Source organism: Fukomys damarensis, unplaced genomic scaffold (assembly GCF_012274545.1).
Source record: "Fukomys damarensis isolate Sample0158 unplaced genomic scaffold, DMR_v1.0_HiC HiC_scaffold_34, whole genome shotgun sequence".
In the NCBI taxonomy this organism is placed as follows: Eukaryota; Metazoa; Chordata; class Mammalia; order Rodentia; family Bathyergidae; genus Fukomys; species Fukomys damarensis.
Genome location: NW_022900946.1, coordinates 5440502 through 5458219, shown reverse-complemented (window position 1 = coordinate 5458219; position 17718 = coordinate 5440502). Strand labels below are relative to the sequence as shown.

General features: G+C 51.6%; 2 protein-coding genes across 8 annotated transcripts in view; one reads left to right on the top strand and one right to left on the bottom strand.

The window, feature by feature from the left end:
- Window positions 1–3367, top strand: part of Scnn1b (sodium channel epithelial 1 subunit beta) — a 55223-nt gene extending 51856 nt beyond the window's left edge. For both annotated transcript variants that reach the window (XM_010623457.3, XM_010623458.3), the window contains exons 9-13: window positions 248–323; window positions 400–457; window positions 1229–1290; window positions 2337–2412; window positions 2577–3367. In XM_010623457.3, the coding sequence (XP_010621759.1) occupies window positions 248–323; window positions 400–457; window positions 1229–1290; window positions 2337–2412; window positions 2577–2957 (653 nt within the window). In that variant the 3' untranslated portion in view covers window positions 2958–3367. The remainder of the gene's footprint in view (window positions 1–247; window positions 324–399; window positions 458–1228; window positions 1291–2336; window positions 2413–2576) is intronic.
- A 3934-nt stretch (window positions 3368–7301) lies between these two features.
- Window positions 7302–17718, bottom strand: part of Cog7 (component of oligomeric golgi complex 7) — a 60014-nt gene continuing 49597 nt past the window's right edge. Inside the window, exons 15-19 of one of the 6 annotated variants that reach the window (XR_780129.2) lie at window positions 16595–16709; window positions 10266–10409; window positions 9725–9850; window positions 8391–8575; window positions 8014–8094 (exon numbers count right to left, since the gene is read on the bottom strand). Coding sequence is in view for 1 of the 6 variants with exons in the window: in XM_010623459.3 (XP_010621761.1) it covers window positions 7928–8094; window positions 10266–10409; window positions 16595–16709 (426 nt within the window). In the remaining 5 variants the exon portion in view is untranslated. The other 5 variants (XR_780128.2, XM_010623459.3, XR_780132.3 and 2 more) reach the window with 5 other exon arrangements.

The window sequence follows — 17718 nt, the reverse complement described above, 5'->3', positions numbered from 1 at the left end:
ATCCCCTCGTCCCTGCTGGGCAGGGCAGGGAGGGTGTGCGGAGAGACAGCTGCTCTGACCCAGAGCGGGTCCATGTCCAGGCTGCAATGGGGCGAAATGGCTGGGGTCGGGTGGGCTGGAGAGCAGTGATTGCCCACGACTAGAGAGCTCGGGGGACTCTCTTGTCCCATCCCGGGCCAGGGAGCCAGGCAGAGGCGCAGAGCCTGGAATGGCCCCAGCCCCTGAGCGTGTCCTCCCCTCTGCCCAGCCTACTGCTACTTCGACCTGCGCATGAGTGTGGCCCAGAGAGAGACGTGTATCAACATGTGCAAGCAGTCCTGCAAGTGAGTGCGGCGCTGGGGGTGGGCACGGGGGCACAGTGGTGGCCGGACAGCGACAGGGCCGCCTTCTCTCCCACAGTGACACCCAGTACAAGATGACCATCTCCATGGCCGACTGGCCTTCTGAGGCCTCGGAGGTGAGTGCAGGGCCCACGCTGCTGGCCCTTCTGAGCCGAGGGCAGCGCTGGGCCCGGGAGAGGCCACCCCTCCCTCCCGCTCTCCCTTCCTGTTCTGCCCCTAATACCCCACCAGGCCCCGTGTCAGGGACGCAGCAGTGCAGGAGACAGACATGGCACCGCAGACAGACAGTAGATGAGGTGTGATGGAAAAATACCGTCAGTGTTTAAAATTTTAAAAACTTTATTACAATAAAAGGTACACTGCCACTCACCACCCTCAGAATCTTCCCCACTCCACATTTATCCCGTCATTTGTTTGTTCGTTTGACCACCCCTTGTACACATGTAGGAATAAGATAATTTCAAAGTGTGGCCGTGGTTATGAAGGAAGTAGACAGGACGATGGCAGAGAGTAACAGGGAAGCCACTCGGGGGGTCAGGGAAATCCTTTTAAAAAGGCAACAAGTAAGTTGAGACCCAGAGGCTGGGCCTGCTGTGGGCAGAGCCAGGGAGGATTGTGGGCAGAGGGAACACAAGTGCGTGGGCCTGAGAGGAAGCCAGCTGGTGACAAGACAACTGGGCCTCAGGGAAAGAGGCTGGAGGCCCGAGTTCTCCTCCCACTAACACAGCTCCCACCGTGACGCTCCCCTTGCACCCTGTCCCAGCCTGCCGTCCTCCAGGGCTCTGGGAGGTGCTGCACTGTGCTCTGCTTCCCCATGGGTGGCAGGGGCCATGCCTGGGAGGGAAGGTGTAGGCACCATTTTCTTCAGCCACTTTCTTGGGTTCTAGGACTGGATTTTCCATGTCCTGTCTCAAGAGCGAGACCACAGCAGCAATATCACCTTGAGCAGGTGAGCCTGGAGGGTGGGAAGGGCTGGGCAAGCAGAAAGGGGAGGAGCCAGAAGCCCTGGGAGCCAGAGGGAGCAAAGGCAGCCAATGGGATTCAGGGTCCAGAAGGAGGCGATGCCCTTCCATCTGTCACCCACCCATCCACCCACACTGCCACCACCCATCCACCCAACACTCACATACAGTAAGCACACACATACAGGAAACAAGGTCCACACCGCCAGAAGTCTGGAGAGGGGTAGATGTAAAAAGGGATGTAGGAATAAGGGTCTGCACAGGCCTCCTCTCCTTGTGGAGAGGGGGGCCTTAGTGTGCCTGACAGAAAGGGAGGTCTGTGTAGGGACTTGGAGAAGCAAATAAATAAGAAGAGACAAAGACGTCCAGGCAGAAGACATAGCTTGGGCAAAATCCTAGAAATGTGAGACATCAAAGCTTTGCTGAGGACCCCCAGGTGTGAAGGGACCCCCACTTATTCACCCTGTTCTGCCCCAGGTACCAGGATGTCTATACCGGATTTTAGCATGTTGCAGAGTCACTGCATAGGACTGGGCCACCCGAGGCCTGGGGAGAGGAATTCAGATTTGTTTCCAGTACTGGGGATGGAACCGGCATGTTGAGCATGCTGGGCAAGTCCCCTACCACTGAGCTTCGCCCCAGCTCAGAGCTGATCTCTGGGGCCCTCGGGCCAGAGCCTTCTTAGGCAAAAGGTAGAAATGGGGTGGAAAAGGGGTCTACAGGATGGGCGCTGGGCACTTCAGTGGCGGGAAGGAGACACACACACCACTCCTAGGATGGCAGCGCAGACGGGAGAGCAGAAGGATGGACAGTCGAGGCACAGTGGATGGGTGGGGACTGCTGGAGGGACAGCTAGACGTGCTCCTCCTGCAGGACCCCGAGTCCCCCTGGCTGCCTTTGCTCCCTGGTGCTCCCCGGGTGTCCCTCGCTAAGCTTTCTCCTGGATCTGACCAGGAGGGAGGAGGAGGGCAGGGCTGTGTGTGCCCCGAGGAGACGGCGCTACAGCCTCAGTCCTCCTTGCTGCCTCCTGCAGGAAGGGGATTGTCAAGCTCAATATCTACTTTCAAGAATTCAACTACCGCACCATTGAGGAATCAGCAGCCAATAATGTGAGTCTGGGAGGCCCAGACTCAGACTTTAGGGAGGTCCCTAAGGCATTGCCAGTCTCCCTTCCCACCCTCAGCCCACTGCATCGCGACCCCCCAGGGCTGGGCTAGGGGCAGGAATCTGCCACCCCTACCCCAGCCAGGCCCTCAGCCCTGCTTCTCCACAGATTGTCTGGCTGCTCTCAAATCTGGGCGGCCAGTTTGGTTTCTGGATGGGGGGCTCAGTGCTGTGCCTCATCGAATTTGGGGAGATCATCATTGACTTCGTGTGGATCACCATCATCAAGTTGGTGGCCTTCTCCAAGGGCCTGCGGCAGAAGAGAGCCCGGGCTCCCTACCCTGGCCCGCCCCCGACCGTGGCTGAGCTGGTGGAGGCCCACACCAACCTTGGCTTCCAGCCTGACAGTACCGCCCACAGCCCCCGGGCCAAGAGCTACCCTGCCGAGGAGGCCCCGCCCATCCCCGGCACCCCACCACCCAACTACGACTCCCTGCGTCTGCAGCCGCTGGACACCGCGGAGTCAGACAGCGAAGGCGATGCTGTCTAGACCCCCTCCTCGCTTACCCCAGGCAGCAGGAACTTGAAGCCAAGTCCACACCACAGCAGAGGCCTCTTCCTACAGCGCCCTTTCCAAAGAGCTGGGGCCCAGGTGTCCGAGGTCAATGCCCATTCCCTCCACTGAGTGGCAGCGGAACCTGGCCGTCCCAGGGCTGGTGTCTCTGCGAGTCACAGTGCCGGCACAGATGTGGGAACCGGGTGCTCACCTGGCCCCTGCCCACCACCTGTCCTGCCTTGCGGCCTGCGATACCCTCAGGCTCCAGAGCCCCTGAGGCACCGGCCAGGGTCAGGGTCAGGAGCAGGCAGGCCCTTTGCTGTGGCCCCTGCTTGGCCTGGCCGGGCTGTGGGGGAAACGGTAGTGAGGGCACTGCGGTAAAGAACAGAGGAGGCATCGGGTGAGAGGCTTACCAGGGACACACACTTTGTCTGGAAAATAAAAGCAGAAAACGCTGAGTGGAGCTTTGTTCCTACTTGGACGGTGGACACTTAACTGGGGCTGGAAAGATATTCACACTGGCCTGAGGGCAGAGGTCTCTCAGGCAGGCTGAGGGACAAATCTCTCAAGATCTTTACAGAACCTTTCAAGCTGCTTCTGCAGCAGGGGCTGCCACTCAACCTGCGTCTTTGGGTAGCAAGGACAGAGGGGGCTCAAGTGGCTTAAGCAAAATAATCTCAAGGAGCTCAAATAACTGGCCTCCCTCTGATACTGCCAACACTCATTGGCCCCCAACTGGGTCACATGCCTTTCTGTGACACAATCAGCAGGGCCAGCTGGAGAGGCTGCCCAGGTTGGTCAGACCTCAACCCATCTGCCCAGACCTGGAGCTACTTTGGCCCCAGCAGACTCACAGGACTGAGGTAGGCAGGGGCATGTATGGCTCTTGGGGTTGTCAGATCAAATTCAAGCTGGTCAGTTAATCTTGAATTTCAGATAGATAGAAATCATTGTACAGATATAATCCATGCAACATTTGAGATACACTAATAATAAGCCTGTTGTTTTTTCTGAAATTTAAATTTAACTGAGTGTCCTGGATTTTTCATTGTCAAACATGGTAAAACACTGGCTCCTCAGCAAGAAATCGGGGAGCTGCTCCCCAACAATGAGATCTAGCAGTGCAGAGCTGAGCTGCGCAGCACCCTGCTGCCCACTAGCAGAACCCCAATTTTGGAGGAGCTCTAGATCCAGGTCCTCGGCCAGCTGGTGCAGATGCGCTGATCTGCTTGGTCTGAAAGACGAAGCTGGTCTCCCACACATCAGGTATCCACAGAGGCAGCCGTAGGCGGTGACACAGAGTCTGTGGCCGTCTGGTCTAAGGCAGCGTGGCTGGGCGCCGAGAAGGGAGGGCCCAAGGGAAGCCGGTTCCCATCTCTACCACTCTACCACGTCTAGCATTAGCAGTGGTAGATGTCTCACACTCACCACCATCTGTGGTTGGTATTAAACATGCTGTACCAAGTGCCACCGTGCGCTAGGCCCCATGCCAAGTGCTTTCCAAGTCCTATTTCACTCCTTCCCCATAACCAGGGAGAAACAGGATCACCTCATTTTATAGGTAAAGTGAATGGAGGCTTAAAGAGGAGAAGTAAGGTATCCAAGGTCACTATTCTCGTGACTGCAGTGATTTGAAGGTCCCCAAAATCCATCTTGAAACTTAACCCCTGAGCACGTTAATCAGTTTAACAACAACCCACAACCTTCGCACCAACTCCCCTGAGCACACGTTAAAGGTTGTGTCTTGGGGAGTAACTGGGATTACAGTCGGAGGTGGATGGCACTGGCAGCTTTTTTTTTTTTTTTTTTTTGACACAAGGTCTCTAGTTGAAACTGACCTGGCACTCACTATGAAGCCCAGGCTGCTCTCGAACTCACAGCGATCCTCCTGCCTCAGCCTCCCAAGTGCTGGGATTATAGGCGTGCGCCACCATGCCCGGCTCAACTGGCAGTTTTTTGAGAAGAGGAAGAGACCTGGGTTGGCACACTCACTGTGTCTCGCGGTGTGATGTCGGCACCATGTCACAATGCAGCAGGAAGACTGTCACTGGAGGCCAGCCTCTCCACCTCGGCCTCCAGAACCTGCTCTACGGAGCAGGCCACACAGTAGTTATTATCCACCCCTGCTGCAGCCCCCGGTCATGGTCACACTTCAAGCGGAGCCAGATTAAGCTGCAAAGGGAATTTGTTAGAACTTGTAGTAAAATCCTGGGAGGCCCAGCATGGCTGCATGCAGGCTTCCCCTAGACCAGGATGTGTCTGACTTTCTGTACCCTGAAATTGGTCCTCTCCACGCACTGCTCTCTACATCCCTGGATGCAGGCCCTCTCCCTCTGCTCAGCGACAAAGGGAAGAAAGCTTCCCTGAAGGACCCCAGGGAACGTGCAGAGGGTTCCTCTGGATCCTCTGGGGCAACATGCTGGTCTTGAACTGGTCACTGCGGTGGGGGTGGGTGTGGCTGATGGGCCAGCTCTGGGTGATCTAGGGAGGGAGTAAACAGACGCCTGGAAAAGGTTCTGCTCAGAGACATTTTGGAGTTGCCTGTGATGTGTGAGGCCAGAGAAGGGCTGGCAGTGGACATCGGTTTGCCATCCTTGCTCTTGGGGGAACTGAGGGCCAGGCCATGGGACAGTGATCTCATGTCTAAAGGCCAATGCTAAATCAAGCATCCCAGTAGCCCTCTCCCCGAACCTGGAGGGGAGAAGTAATTCTCTAATACTTACCCCGAGTCCAAAAGGGAAGCTGGGCAGCAGGTGCTGTGGGATAGGAAGCAAACGTTGACCATGAACTTCTCATTGTATCTCGATGGCTCTTCGAAGAACCCTGAGTCGGGTGACATTTGACCCCTGGTTTCCCGATTAGGAAATGGAGCACAAAGAAGCAAAGTGACTTTTCTGAGATCATTCAGCTGGGGGGGTGGTGAACCCTCTAATCCAGCCCACGCCAGTTCTCTCCAAAGCCTAGTGGTTCTCACAACAGCAGAACAAGGCCACCACAGAGTTTCTACTTTTTAGCAGCACCTGTCACCTTCTAGGTTTCTGGCTCTCACTTGCTCCAGGCTTAACTCTATGAGAACAGTCTGAAGTCTCTTCCTCGGCATGGACTTGCCACTGACCCCATGTCAGGGCCAAGTGTGCTCCAAGGATGCAAGCCAGACCCAGTGGGCCCGCAGCTCTGGCAGCCTGGTAGCGTACAGCAGTGGCACTCCAGAGGGTTGGCATGGCAGGCTGACTTCAGGATCAGGTCCCGCTGCATACTCCCACATGGTGCGTGAAGGAGGACGCGGTCACTGGGCTAAGAGTGTGGATGCCACAGCCACCAGGCTCCTTCCAAAACCCTCTTGCCATGTGGTAACTGAGGGACCACAGGAAGTTCCAAAGCCTTGACAACTGGAGTTGAATCTCTGTCTTTTGTGACTGTGCTGAGGCTTTCGTGAGTTCAGCAAGGTTCCGGGAATGTAGAAAAGCTCAGTTTCAGTCGATAGCCCCAGTGACAGATGCTGTGGTTTTCCCCCTCTCCCTTGCTAAAAAAACAAGTTTTGTTCAAGGCAACAATCGACCCAGCCCAGGCACTAAATCCTGATTGGCCTAAACCAATGTTTCCCAGACTGCGGTAAATTTGTCCCTCAGGCAGGGTCTGGATACTGCTGTCTGCATACTGCTGTCTGGTGGCAGAAGCTAGGCACACTGAAGCTGTGCAACAGTGAGTTGTTGGGCCCAGCAGGGCCAGGCTGAGGAGCTGGTTGAAGCTGGTCCTGTTCCTCACTTTTCCAGCTTCCCTTGCAGCTGGGGGTTGAACCTCCTGACTGAGAAATGGTGTAGCCTAGAGGTCAGAGGGGACCCCTGGGACAGTGTTGCTGCCTCATATCCCCTCCCTACGTTTTTCCCTAAACACAGGTGCAGCACCTGCAGTTGTAAAGTCACCTATGCTGAGGAGGCACAGCAGTACCGCAGTACTGTAGTACTGGAAGAGGCAGTACCACAGGCTGGTCATGCTCCTGCCTCTGCCACTAAACCAGTTCCTGGCATCCCTGCCCTTCAGCTTTTCATTACTGAGAAAAATTAATTCCTGTTTGCTTGTTACTCAAATGACAGTATTCTCCATTACTGATAAGCCAGAAATAATCTTAACAGAAGGAAGATACTGAGAAAAAATGGAAAAAATTCCGATCATCCCATGGTTTGCTTTTGTTTGTATTACTTGGGACTGAACCCAGGGCCTTCACATCGAGCTACATCCCTAGCACATTTTTTATTTGGAGATAGGGTCTCACTAAATCACTAAATTGCTCAGACTGGGGCTTGAATTTGTGATCGTCCTGCCTCAGCCTCCCAGAATGCTGGGATTATAGGCACGCACCACCATGCCTGTCACCCCATAAATTTTTTAAATGGAGAAGTAAAAGCCCAAATGCTTACCATGGCCTGCAAGGCCTGTATGATCTGGCCACTTCCTTTCCCACCTTCCTCCCTCCCTCCATTTCTCCATCCTCTGCAGCAGTCCTGGCTGACTATGGACATCCTTCGGAGCCTGGTCTGCCCTACTTCCTGGCTGGAAGCCTCACCCTTCGGGTCTGGGGCACTTACTCACCAAGCCCTTGCCCATGTACCAGAGTCACGCCAGCCTGCTCCCCTACACCTGTTCTCCCTCCTGTGTTGTCCCTCACGGTGATGCCCCAGTCACTCAGTACTGTGTGGCAGCATGTGGGAAGCACTCAAATATTCAGGGAAGGGAAGAAACAGCCTTTCATTTCCACGTTTATTAATTCCACTTTCAGGATGAGATCCTGAAAGTTTTTGTCACCTGAAAAGTCCTTTCTACTGAGTAATATGCCTCTTGTTTATAACTTTGCTGTGATCACACAAAACACCAAGTCTTTCTGGAGCAAGCTGTGCCGAGTGGCTGGCAGCTGCTGAGATGGAGCGGCCGTGGCTGCAGGACGCCAGCCCCGACGCTCTTCTCGGTCAGTAATTCACACCCCGCATCGCGGCCACCGTGGTGGCGAGGCGTCGTGGCAGGCCTTTGCTGAGCTGCCTGTAACCCTCAGGCTTGGCCTTCAAGAGCGTCACGATGCTCTGGAGTGTGCGGGACGGCTGCAGGCCCAGGGCATCCACCACGTTGATCAGGTAATCTGCGGGGTGGGGAGGACACTCGGCTCAGATGCCTGCTGGGTGGAGCCCCAAAGGCGTCCTTGAGTGGGAAAGAGGGCAGCCCTCTAAGTCCCCAAATCCTGGGCCGCAGTGCTGCCCCCAGCAGACAGGCCTTCGTTCAGAGGGCTTTTCCAGCCGCCTCAGCCTGGCCTGCGAGCCTGGCTGAGTCCAGGAATTCTCACTCACTAAAGCACTGACTAGAACCAACACCACACCCCTCACCAGCACACACAGGCTTGTGTGAGCAGCTACCACAACCTTCCCGCTGGATCCGTACAGCGATGGCGAGGGCAGCAAGGCCTAGTATGACGCAGGTTCTGCTCCCAGACAACCCCGGGGGGACCAGCTCCAGGCAGACTCTGAGCCCCCCGCAGACCAAGTCAGGAGAACATCGCGAGGACTGCGGGGTCCGTCGCTCTGTAAGGCGGCCCGGGGGTCTGCACACCAGGATAGTGGTCAGCACTGCAGGAGGGAGGAAAACCCAGACAGCCAGGGAGGACCCTTCCACGCGTGAGTCTTCAGCCCACCTGCTGATGCAGTTAGGACCCAGCAAGTGGCACAGGTGGGGAGGAGAGGTGGGGCAGAGGACACGAACGCAACTTGCTGTGTCAGAGGTGATCGATAACTGGGTATCGATCCTCCATCCCGGCTGACACAACCCAGACCCTCCACACATTTCCAGCTCCTTCCCTCATCCTGCTCTGAAGGACTGGAAGGAGGCACTGCCCAGATGTCCCCTGCTACTTTCTGGGGCTCGGAGAAGGCCTGGTCTTCCTTGTGTCCGCTCTGAGGCTTGACTCAGGGCCAGCCCTGCAGGCAGCAGTGTGCTAGCCGATTCCCTCCAACTCAGGGTGAGCTGATTTCCGGGGAGAGGCACAGAAGGAAGGCGCCCGCTCCTTCACCAGGTTACCCGCAACCCTGTGAGCTCCACTTGGCCTAAGTGAGACGCTGTAAACGGGAAGACCTGGGCCACCATGACATTTTTTGTTTGGACAACAGTGTGTTCTGTTTTCACGTTAATGCTTAATTTAAGTCTTCCAGAGTGCACTGCTGCAGACCCCATCCCTCTCCACTGTCTTACATCCAGACAGCTTCACAGCCAAAGCTCAATGTGTGAGCAAATGCATCTAGAGATCACCGGGGTGGGGCCTAGAAATAACTCACAACAGAAATCTAGGGGCTGTCCTGAATCGTACTCCACTCCCACCTCCGGCTGGTTCTCCGCCACACGCTCCTTCCTACGCTAACGGAATCTGACATCTGAGTTTCCTCATTTCCTCTTCTCTTAATGCTGGGCCCAGAGAAACGGGTAAAACTCCGGCTGCTCCTCTGGCAACCCCTGAGAGCTGACTATGAAAGGAGCAGGGCCTGGCAGTCGAGCCACTCTGGAACCTGCAAGGCCCCCTCATTTCCAACTCGTCTGCTGCAAAACGACCGGGAGTTTGCCGGTTCAGCCTGCTGCCACGCAGGTGAACACGATGGCTGGTCCTCGGGGAACTGACCTTCAAGGCCCCTTCCACCCTTCCTCTTGACCACTCTGAGCAGCCTGGGCTCAGGACAAGCAAAACAACGGCAAGATAGCAAGAGCCCGGGGAGTCCTCTGCCACCTACCAGCAGCATCCCCAGGCTCTGAGCGGTGAGGACTTGAAGCACGTGGTCAAAGGGGGATGCAGGACATGGCCTCTGACGGCGGACCGGCTGGACGCTGACGGAGACCTACAGCAGCCCTCTACTGGCCTGTTACACAAGAGCACCTCCCTCATGGGATTGCACAAGGTAGCGGATGCGAGGGCCTGGTTCAGTGCCGGGCATGTCTGGTACTCAGGAAGCGCTTAATAAACAGCAGTTTGTAATTATCTGTAACCACGGTGCAGCAGGCCAAGCAAAGCTTGCTCCCTCATTGCAGCTAGCTCGCTGACCTCCCGCAGTCCTCAGCAGCTATCCAAATCCAAATCCCCCTCAGCAATGGCCAACACACACCTGGGCTGATGAGATCAGATCCCAGGGATGGGGCCTGGAGAATCTGCATTTTTAACCAGCCTCATGGCCAGACCCAGAGTTGATGGTGAGAGGAGACACTGAGGTACATTCCTAGAGGCCAAGGGGGAACAGCAGCTACAGCACTGCCCCCCACCTGGCACTGGGCACCCACCGATGTCCGTGGCCAGCTGCTTGGTGGAGTGCGGGGTCAGCTCGGGGATCTGGAGAATCACATCGCAGTAGGTCTGCATGGTGGCCCTGGCGATGGATCCCAGCCAGTGGTCGGCCATGTTGTCCAGCTCAGGTGGCTCATCCCCTGGAAGAGAAAATCAGGTTAGAGCACTCCTCTGGGCCGCCTGACCTCAACAGGGGCTGTGCGCACAAACGTGCCTGGGCGGACGTCCACACACAATCTGGTCTCCATGGGGAGGAGACTCCAGAAACAGATGATGGAGTCACATCTGCTGGCACCGACCTCAGCTTCTGCCCATGGCTGGAGGAACAGTCTGACCACAGCCATCGCGAGGGAGCCCGAGGCAGCCTGGCAGGGCCAGCTCCCCGCAGTGTGGGCACTTCCTGTGTGAGCAGTCCACACCACCCACACCCACACATGAACGTGAGTGGGGCTCCACAGCCTCTGCACGCTCGGCACCCACCCCGGCTGCACCTTCCACCTCCGCCCAGAGCTGACTCCTGCTTCTCAGATCTCCTGCCCCACAGCAGCCAGCACTTGGTACCAGCACTGGAGAAGACCATGATGAGGACAAGGCTGTGAGTTTCCTACCAGTGGCTGTGATACGACGCAGTTTGTGTGTGCATATGTGTGTGTGGGCATGACACAGAAACACAGGCTGACAGACGTCTGCAATAATTTAACTTCTGAAGTTTAAGAACTGGGCAAAGGACTTGCAAAGGGTTTCAACCTCCACTGCATCCCTTAGAAAAAGCTTGAGCCAAAAAGCTCCTATTGGCCACACACCATCTGGCTCTTATAACCTGCAAAGTTCAAATGCTAGAAATTACCTGATTGCATGTGGATGCTTACTGTACAAGTCTTTCCGATCTTCTGCATGCTAAAAATTGCCGTACCAAAATTTCGAGACGAGGGGAAAGAAAAAGACATACCCAGATTGGCTGTTGTTGGTACTGTTATGTGTTTGAGCATTTTTGAGATTCGCTTTGTGGTTAGGCCATCCTAACACAGCCCAACCCGGTGCCGAGCACACAGTAAACAATTAGTAAGCTCTGCTAAGTGAGTGAGCAAAGGCACTCGTGAGGACAAACAATTACGTGCTCAATGTACCCATATATATTTTAGTGGAACACAGGACACTGTGTTCTTCCTGATATGAGGCAGAAGACGGTATACAGAGTGTCACGAGCTGCTTTCCACCGCATCTGAGCCAGCATTTAATCATTACCAATGAGGGACATATAAAGCAGTTATGGGTGAGATGATGTGACATCTGAGATTTGATTTAATTGCTCCAGCAAAAAAAGTGAGGGGAATATAAAGACAAGAAGCTGTTCTTGAGGCTGGATTATACTATTTGTATTAAATTCCTAAGGGGAAAAACTGCTGAACATAAAAAGCGTATTAAGGAACTGGGGGTGTAGCTCAGAGGCAGATGTGTGATTCACCTGAACAAGGGCCTGGTTTGATCCCTAAAAATTTCCATAAATAAAAAAAATCACATTAGTAAATAGATGAAAATAAAAGTCAGTCATATAACCTCATAGCCCTTTGATATTGATTACCAACATTTTGGTGTATGTGTATTTTTTATTTGTTTTTTTTGTTTTTTGAGACAGGGTCTCACTATGCAGTTGAGACTGACCTGGAACTCACTATGTAACCCAGGCTGGTCTCAACTCACAGCGATCCTCCTGCCTCAGCCTCCCGACAGCTAGGATTACAGGTGTGTGCCACCACGCCTGGCCTGTGTATTTCTTATACATGATAGAAAAATACATTCTTGTAAAAAAATGCAGGCAGTACTGAAATTTAGTGAGTAAAAGTAGAAGTCCTTCAAGCCTCTGTCCCTCCCTGCCAAGAGTGGCCTCACCCCTGCGGGTATGTGCTCTCCCAGACAGATCTGTCTCGGTGCTTTGACATGAATATGTAATGCACAAGATGGGGGTTTTCAAAGCACAGAAATTACTATGTATTATTTTATACCTTCTTTTCTTTTCTTTTCTTTTCTTTTTTTTTTTTTTTGCCAAGGATCAAACTCAAGACCTTTTGCTTGTGAAGCAGGCATGGCACCACTGAGCTAAATCCCTGGTCCTGTACTTTATTTTCTTTCTTTTTTTTTTTGGTACGGGAGATCGAACTCGGATCCTTGCACCTGCAAGGCAGGCGGCAGAACCACTGAGCTAAATTCCCAGCCCTGTACGTTATTTTCTTAACAGTGTTTTTGCAGATAATTTTAAGTACAAATAGTTCTCATTCCTTATAAAGAAAATTTATAAACGATGGGGACATCACAAGATGCTACTCCCCAAGTAAGAACTAGAGCGCTGTGCTGAAGTGCCCGCCGTTATGAACACAGCAGTGAGCCTCATATGCACCTCTGTGGGCACAAAAATGCGGGTTTCCCCAGATCGGACAAAAGAGAGGAGCTGCTGCATCCAAGGGGTGGGTTTAACTCAACTCCTATAAAGATAAAGCTTTACCAATTTACTCTCCATCACAGGGCCCTGTCTTTCATTCTTTTGCTCATTGAAATCATAAGATACTGTACATTGTACATATATATATATGGGAGAATAAAGCCCATGGCCACGACGAAACCCCCCGGCGCCTCCTGCCAGTGCCCAGGAGCCCCACATACCCCTACAGGCACCAGTCGGCCTCATGCCCTCCTCCCACCCCACCCACCGCCTGTGCCACACACGGACCCATCCAGCTCGGCCTATGTGGATCCTTCCCGTCTCCTTTCTCTAACTGGCAGGACCGTGAGGTTTATCCACGTCACTGTGTTGCCACAATCTGTTCCTTTTCCATACTAAATACTATTTCTCTGTATCGCCATACGACAAAGGATACACCCACGTCATTGTCGACGTTTGGTAGCTTCCAGATTGGGACCATTACGAGGCCACTATGAAGATCCTTCTAGGTGCACGGGGACACGTGTGAAGAGGTTCTAGGGTCTGTGCCCAGGAATAGAATCCGATGGGCTGCAGGACAGGAAGCGCATCACCTGCCCCTGGAGATGACAGCTGTTTCCAAAGTGGACAGGCCGACTCACAGGGGTGGGTCGCCTTGCGCTGGGTTCCTCTTCCTGCATTTGTATTTACAGTAGCTTTTAAAATGGAATCACCACATATACCACTATATAACCGATCTTCACATTGAATGTGCTGAGAACATCTTTCCAAGTGATTAAATACTCTTTTATAATACTGTCATGGCTGCACAGCATTTCACTATTGGATGTGCTAATAAAACAATATTCACAGTTTCTCACTTTTCAATTTATGGCTTTTATAGATTCATACCTGTAATCACTTTATTAGCATAAGCATCTAGCACAACTCCTGACCTAAAAGGTATGCATCTCATTAAGGCCTTTGACTTACGTCAAAGAGCAACCCAGAAATTCAAACGGTACAATTTAAACTGCTTCCTTCCTTGTTACCCAACATTAACTCCAATCACTTTATTATAAATGCAGCGTCCCCAGCATCTGTGCACAGCTGGCTCCAGGACCAGCCACAGGTCCCAGACTCCTGAGGCCCTCGAGTACCTTACACGAAAAACTTGGTACTGCATGTAACCTACACATACCCGCTTCCACTGAGTCGGCTGTAGAGCATCTGCAGGACCTAGGCCACTGCAAAGCTGTGTACACAGTTGTAGTTTTGCTTAGAGAATCAAGGCAAGAAAAAAATACATGTTGGTTGAATCCTCACATGTAGAATCCACATATACAGGCGGCTAACTGTCATGTACAAAGTACTATGCCCCATTCTTGCATGTGGTTATTTGAAGATAATGAAGTTAACCAGATCTTCGTGTGTTTTTTAGGTTATGTGAATGCCTTCGTGTTATTTATTTATTTTTCTGTGGGGTATTTACCCTTTATTGCCCTTTGTTTCGGTACTGGGATTGAACTCAGGATCTTGTGCTCGCAAGACAGGCATGGCGACACTGGGCTAAACCCCCAGCCCCAATCTTTTTAAAAAAACTGATATGTAAAACCTTTTATAAAGTCATTGGTCATAAATGTTGCTATTTCTTCCAATTTATCATGTACTCTTCAACATCCTCTACAGTTTCTCTTTTCATTTTAAAAGGTCTCCCAAGGTGTGGTGGTGGATGCCTGAAATCCTAGCACTTAGGAGGCTGAGGCAGGAGGATCATGAGTTTGAGACCAGCCTCGCTGCACAGTGAGTTCAAGGCCAGCCTGAACCACATGGTGAGAACCTGTCTCAAAATAAATAAATAAAAATAAAAGGTCTCCCCTTCCTTACTCCTAAGATTATACTAATATTCACTCATACTTAGGCTTACTGTTATGGTTTGGATCTTGATGTTCCCCAAAGCCTCATGTGGTCACAGGCTGGATGTAGAGTGTGTGAAGCTGGAATTGATTCACGATGCAATGCTAGGCTCAAGGGCACTAAGTAGGGTTAAGGGTGTGAGTGCTGCCCGCCCTAAGTGGTCTGAATAAGATAAAAGGGGCAGGGAGCCCCTGTCAAGGTCCCTCGTTGCCTTTGCTGCCTTGTATGCACCATGTTGTTCCTGCTCTGCCCTGCCTGTTTGTCGTCCCTGACTCAAAGCCAGCTGACCACAGACTGAACCTCTATGGACTGTAAGCCTCATAAACCCTTCCCCTCTGACTCTGGGTGGCAGGGAGAAAAGTAACTTATTGAGTTTCACACGTTAAAGTCTAAACTGTAAGTACTTCTCATTTTACACAATCATATGCGTGTCCTTCATGTTTATAAGCTTATGAAACTTAGAAGTTTTGTCTGTGACATTTTGGGTTTTCAGTTTTTGGGTTTTTTGTGACAGGGTCTCACTCTATAATTCAGTCTGGCCTTAAACTCACTATGTAGCACCAGCTGCCTCAGCCTCCTGAGTGCTGTGATTACAGGAAAGCACCTCCATGCCCAGCTTGTTAATAACATTTCTGCAGATGATTTATGGGCATTTGACAACAATGTCTCTTCCCTGTGGGATAAAAGTCTGATGTGTTGATTAAATTGAGCACACTGATTATCCTGCTCAGAGAGCCTCTCTCTCCCTCTCTCCCTCTCTCCCTCCCTCCGTCTCGCCCTCCCTCCATGTTGCTCAGGGCAGTCTAGAACTCCTGGGTCCAAGCAATCCTCCCGCCTCAGCTTCCTGATGAGTAGGAGGGACCACAGACACATGACACACCACTCAGCTCAATTCCTCTTTCATCCTCATTAATTTTTTGATCTGTTAAAGCCAAAAAGAAGAGTTTTCTCCAAGGTAATGTGGCTCTATCAAATTCCTGTCACACTGTCTGACAGCTGCTCTTTTTATATTCTAGTGCGGTGTTACCTGACATAGTAACAGTTATAGGCTCACTGTGGGATCTGTATTTCAGCAACATAAAAGAATCACTTTGGTCCCACTTGCTATCTTTGATTTGAAGTGACTTCATCTTACAGTAATGCAGTCATCCTGCTTCCTTTTTATTTGCATTTACACAGGATATCTTTTAGCATGCTTATATTTAACGTGCTGAAGTGATTTTTTTTTTTTGTCAGTGTGGTAACTCCCTAGGAACTGCTAAATCTACAAAGCAAGTTGATTTTTTTTTTTCTTTGTACAACCTAGCAAGAAGGGTCAAGGAGGAACCTATAATGCCCAGTGTTAAGAATTAAGAACTTTTGGGCTGGGGATTTCGCTCAGTGGTTCCACCGACTGCCTTACAAGTGCAAGGACCCAAGTTCGATCCCTGGTACAAAGCAAAAAACAAAAACCGAAGAATTAAGATAACTTTTGATCAACAAGTATGTGGTTCCTGTTGAAATCTGTCTGGCCCAAGTAATTTTTAAAAAGGAAGAATTTAAATTTATTTGTAATTTTGCCTTGTTAATTTAGAGATTGAGGAGTCTGTGGAGTTAGAAGTAAGCTATAGCCAGAGGCATGTGGAAAATAAATGCTGCTTTTATGCCAAAGAGTCGATTTCTGACCTGGAGCAAAACTGCTCTCATGGGATGGCACTGCACGTCAGGGTCAGGGAGCGGAGAGCTGAGCGCTGGGGGGCCCTTCTGTGAGCAATGGCCTGGAGGAGCTGTGGCCTGGGGGTCTCTTGGGGCTCCGCATAGCTCCCAGGAGGGCTCTGCACACAGCATAGTAGCGTCAGGACACCGCAGGCCCTGCCCAGACTCCCACCGAATATTCCAACAGCTGCTTCAGTGGAGTTTGCGGAGACACATGTGTTGAGGGGCAGGGGTGTCGGAAGCCCCCGAGCTGCTCCTGGCGCCCGCTGTCCCACTGTCACCACTGCCTGCTCTCACCTTGCTCAGGAGGAAACGGTAGCTTCCCAGCACGCAAGGCCAGCTCCAAGGCAGAGTCCTCCTGAGTCACAAATGGCTCGAGATTCAGGGGCAGGGACATGATGTACTGCCCGATCTGAAACAAGAGGGCACTTTCAGCCTGCTATGATGCTCAGATGAAGGGGAAGACAAAACCTCAGGGTCCGCGCCAGCACAGCATGTGGCAATACCTTTTCTTAAGGAAACATCTTTAAAAGAAAAAACCAAAGGTCATTTGCATAAGACTGTAGATGCATCCTTCTCAGGAAAGGCCTTGGTGTTCTGGAATGTTCAACACAACCTACCTCATGAGGTAATGGGGATCAAAGTGCTTTGCCAGAGCTAAAGCCCTCTGCAAATATGAGTTGTTATTGCTGTTCACAGGCAAAAGCCTGTAAAATGCCAGTGTCAACAAGTGCGTGGCTGACCAGGAATTCAAACCCCATCCTCTAGATCTGGTTCTGGTTCTCTTCCTTTGAGAGGATTTAACCAGGAGAAGGAAAGAATTTTGTCTGAAAACAACAATTTATAATTACAAATTAATTTGGGGATAAAATTAATATCATTTCTTAATACAAACTAGAAAATAAAGATCAGCAAATAAAAATCCGCATGGGGTCTGGAATTTAGCTCAGTGGTTCCATTGCTTGCCTCAAAAGCACAATCCCAGTACAAAAAAACAAAACAACAACCACAAAATCCCCAACTTTGGCTAGTGGTGAGTCACAAAGGGTACAGCTGTACGACAGTGGGGACAAGCCCACAATTAATACCATATTTGTCTCACGTTTGTCAGGGATGCCTCTAACAGTCATTGTGGGTATATTTTAGGCACCTATTTCTATTACAACTCACAGCTGTTTCATGTTTTACAGTAAGTATATGCTTTACTCAAAATAAGGTAGATTTTTTTTTTTAAATTATAACTACACATTTCTTTTTTAGTCTTTGAGCCTGCTGCGTTTTGGTTTTGGATTTGGGCCATTGTTCCATGACATCCACCTCACCGATACTAAATTCTGCGAGCTACACGTCACAGGACATCAGTCAGCTCTTCCGACCTGGCCTCACGCCCCCCCCCCAAAGTGACAAGCTCCTCGCTCCTC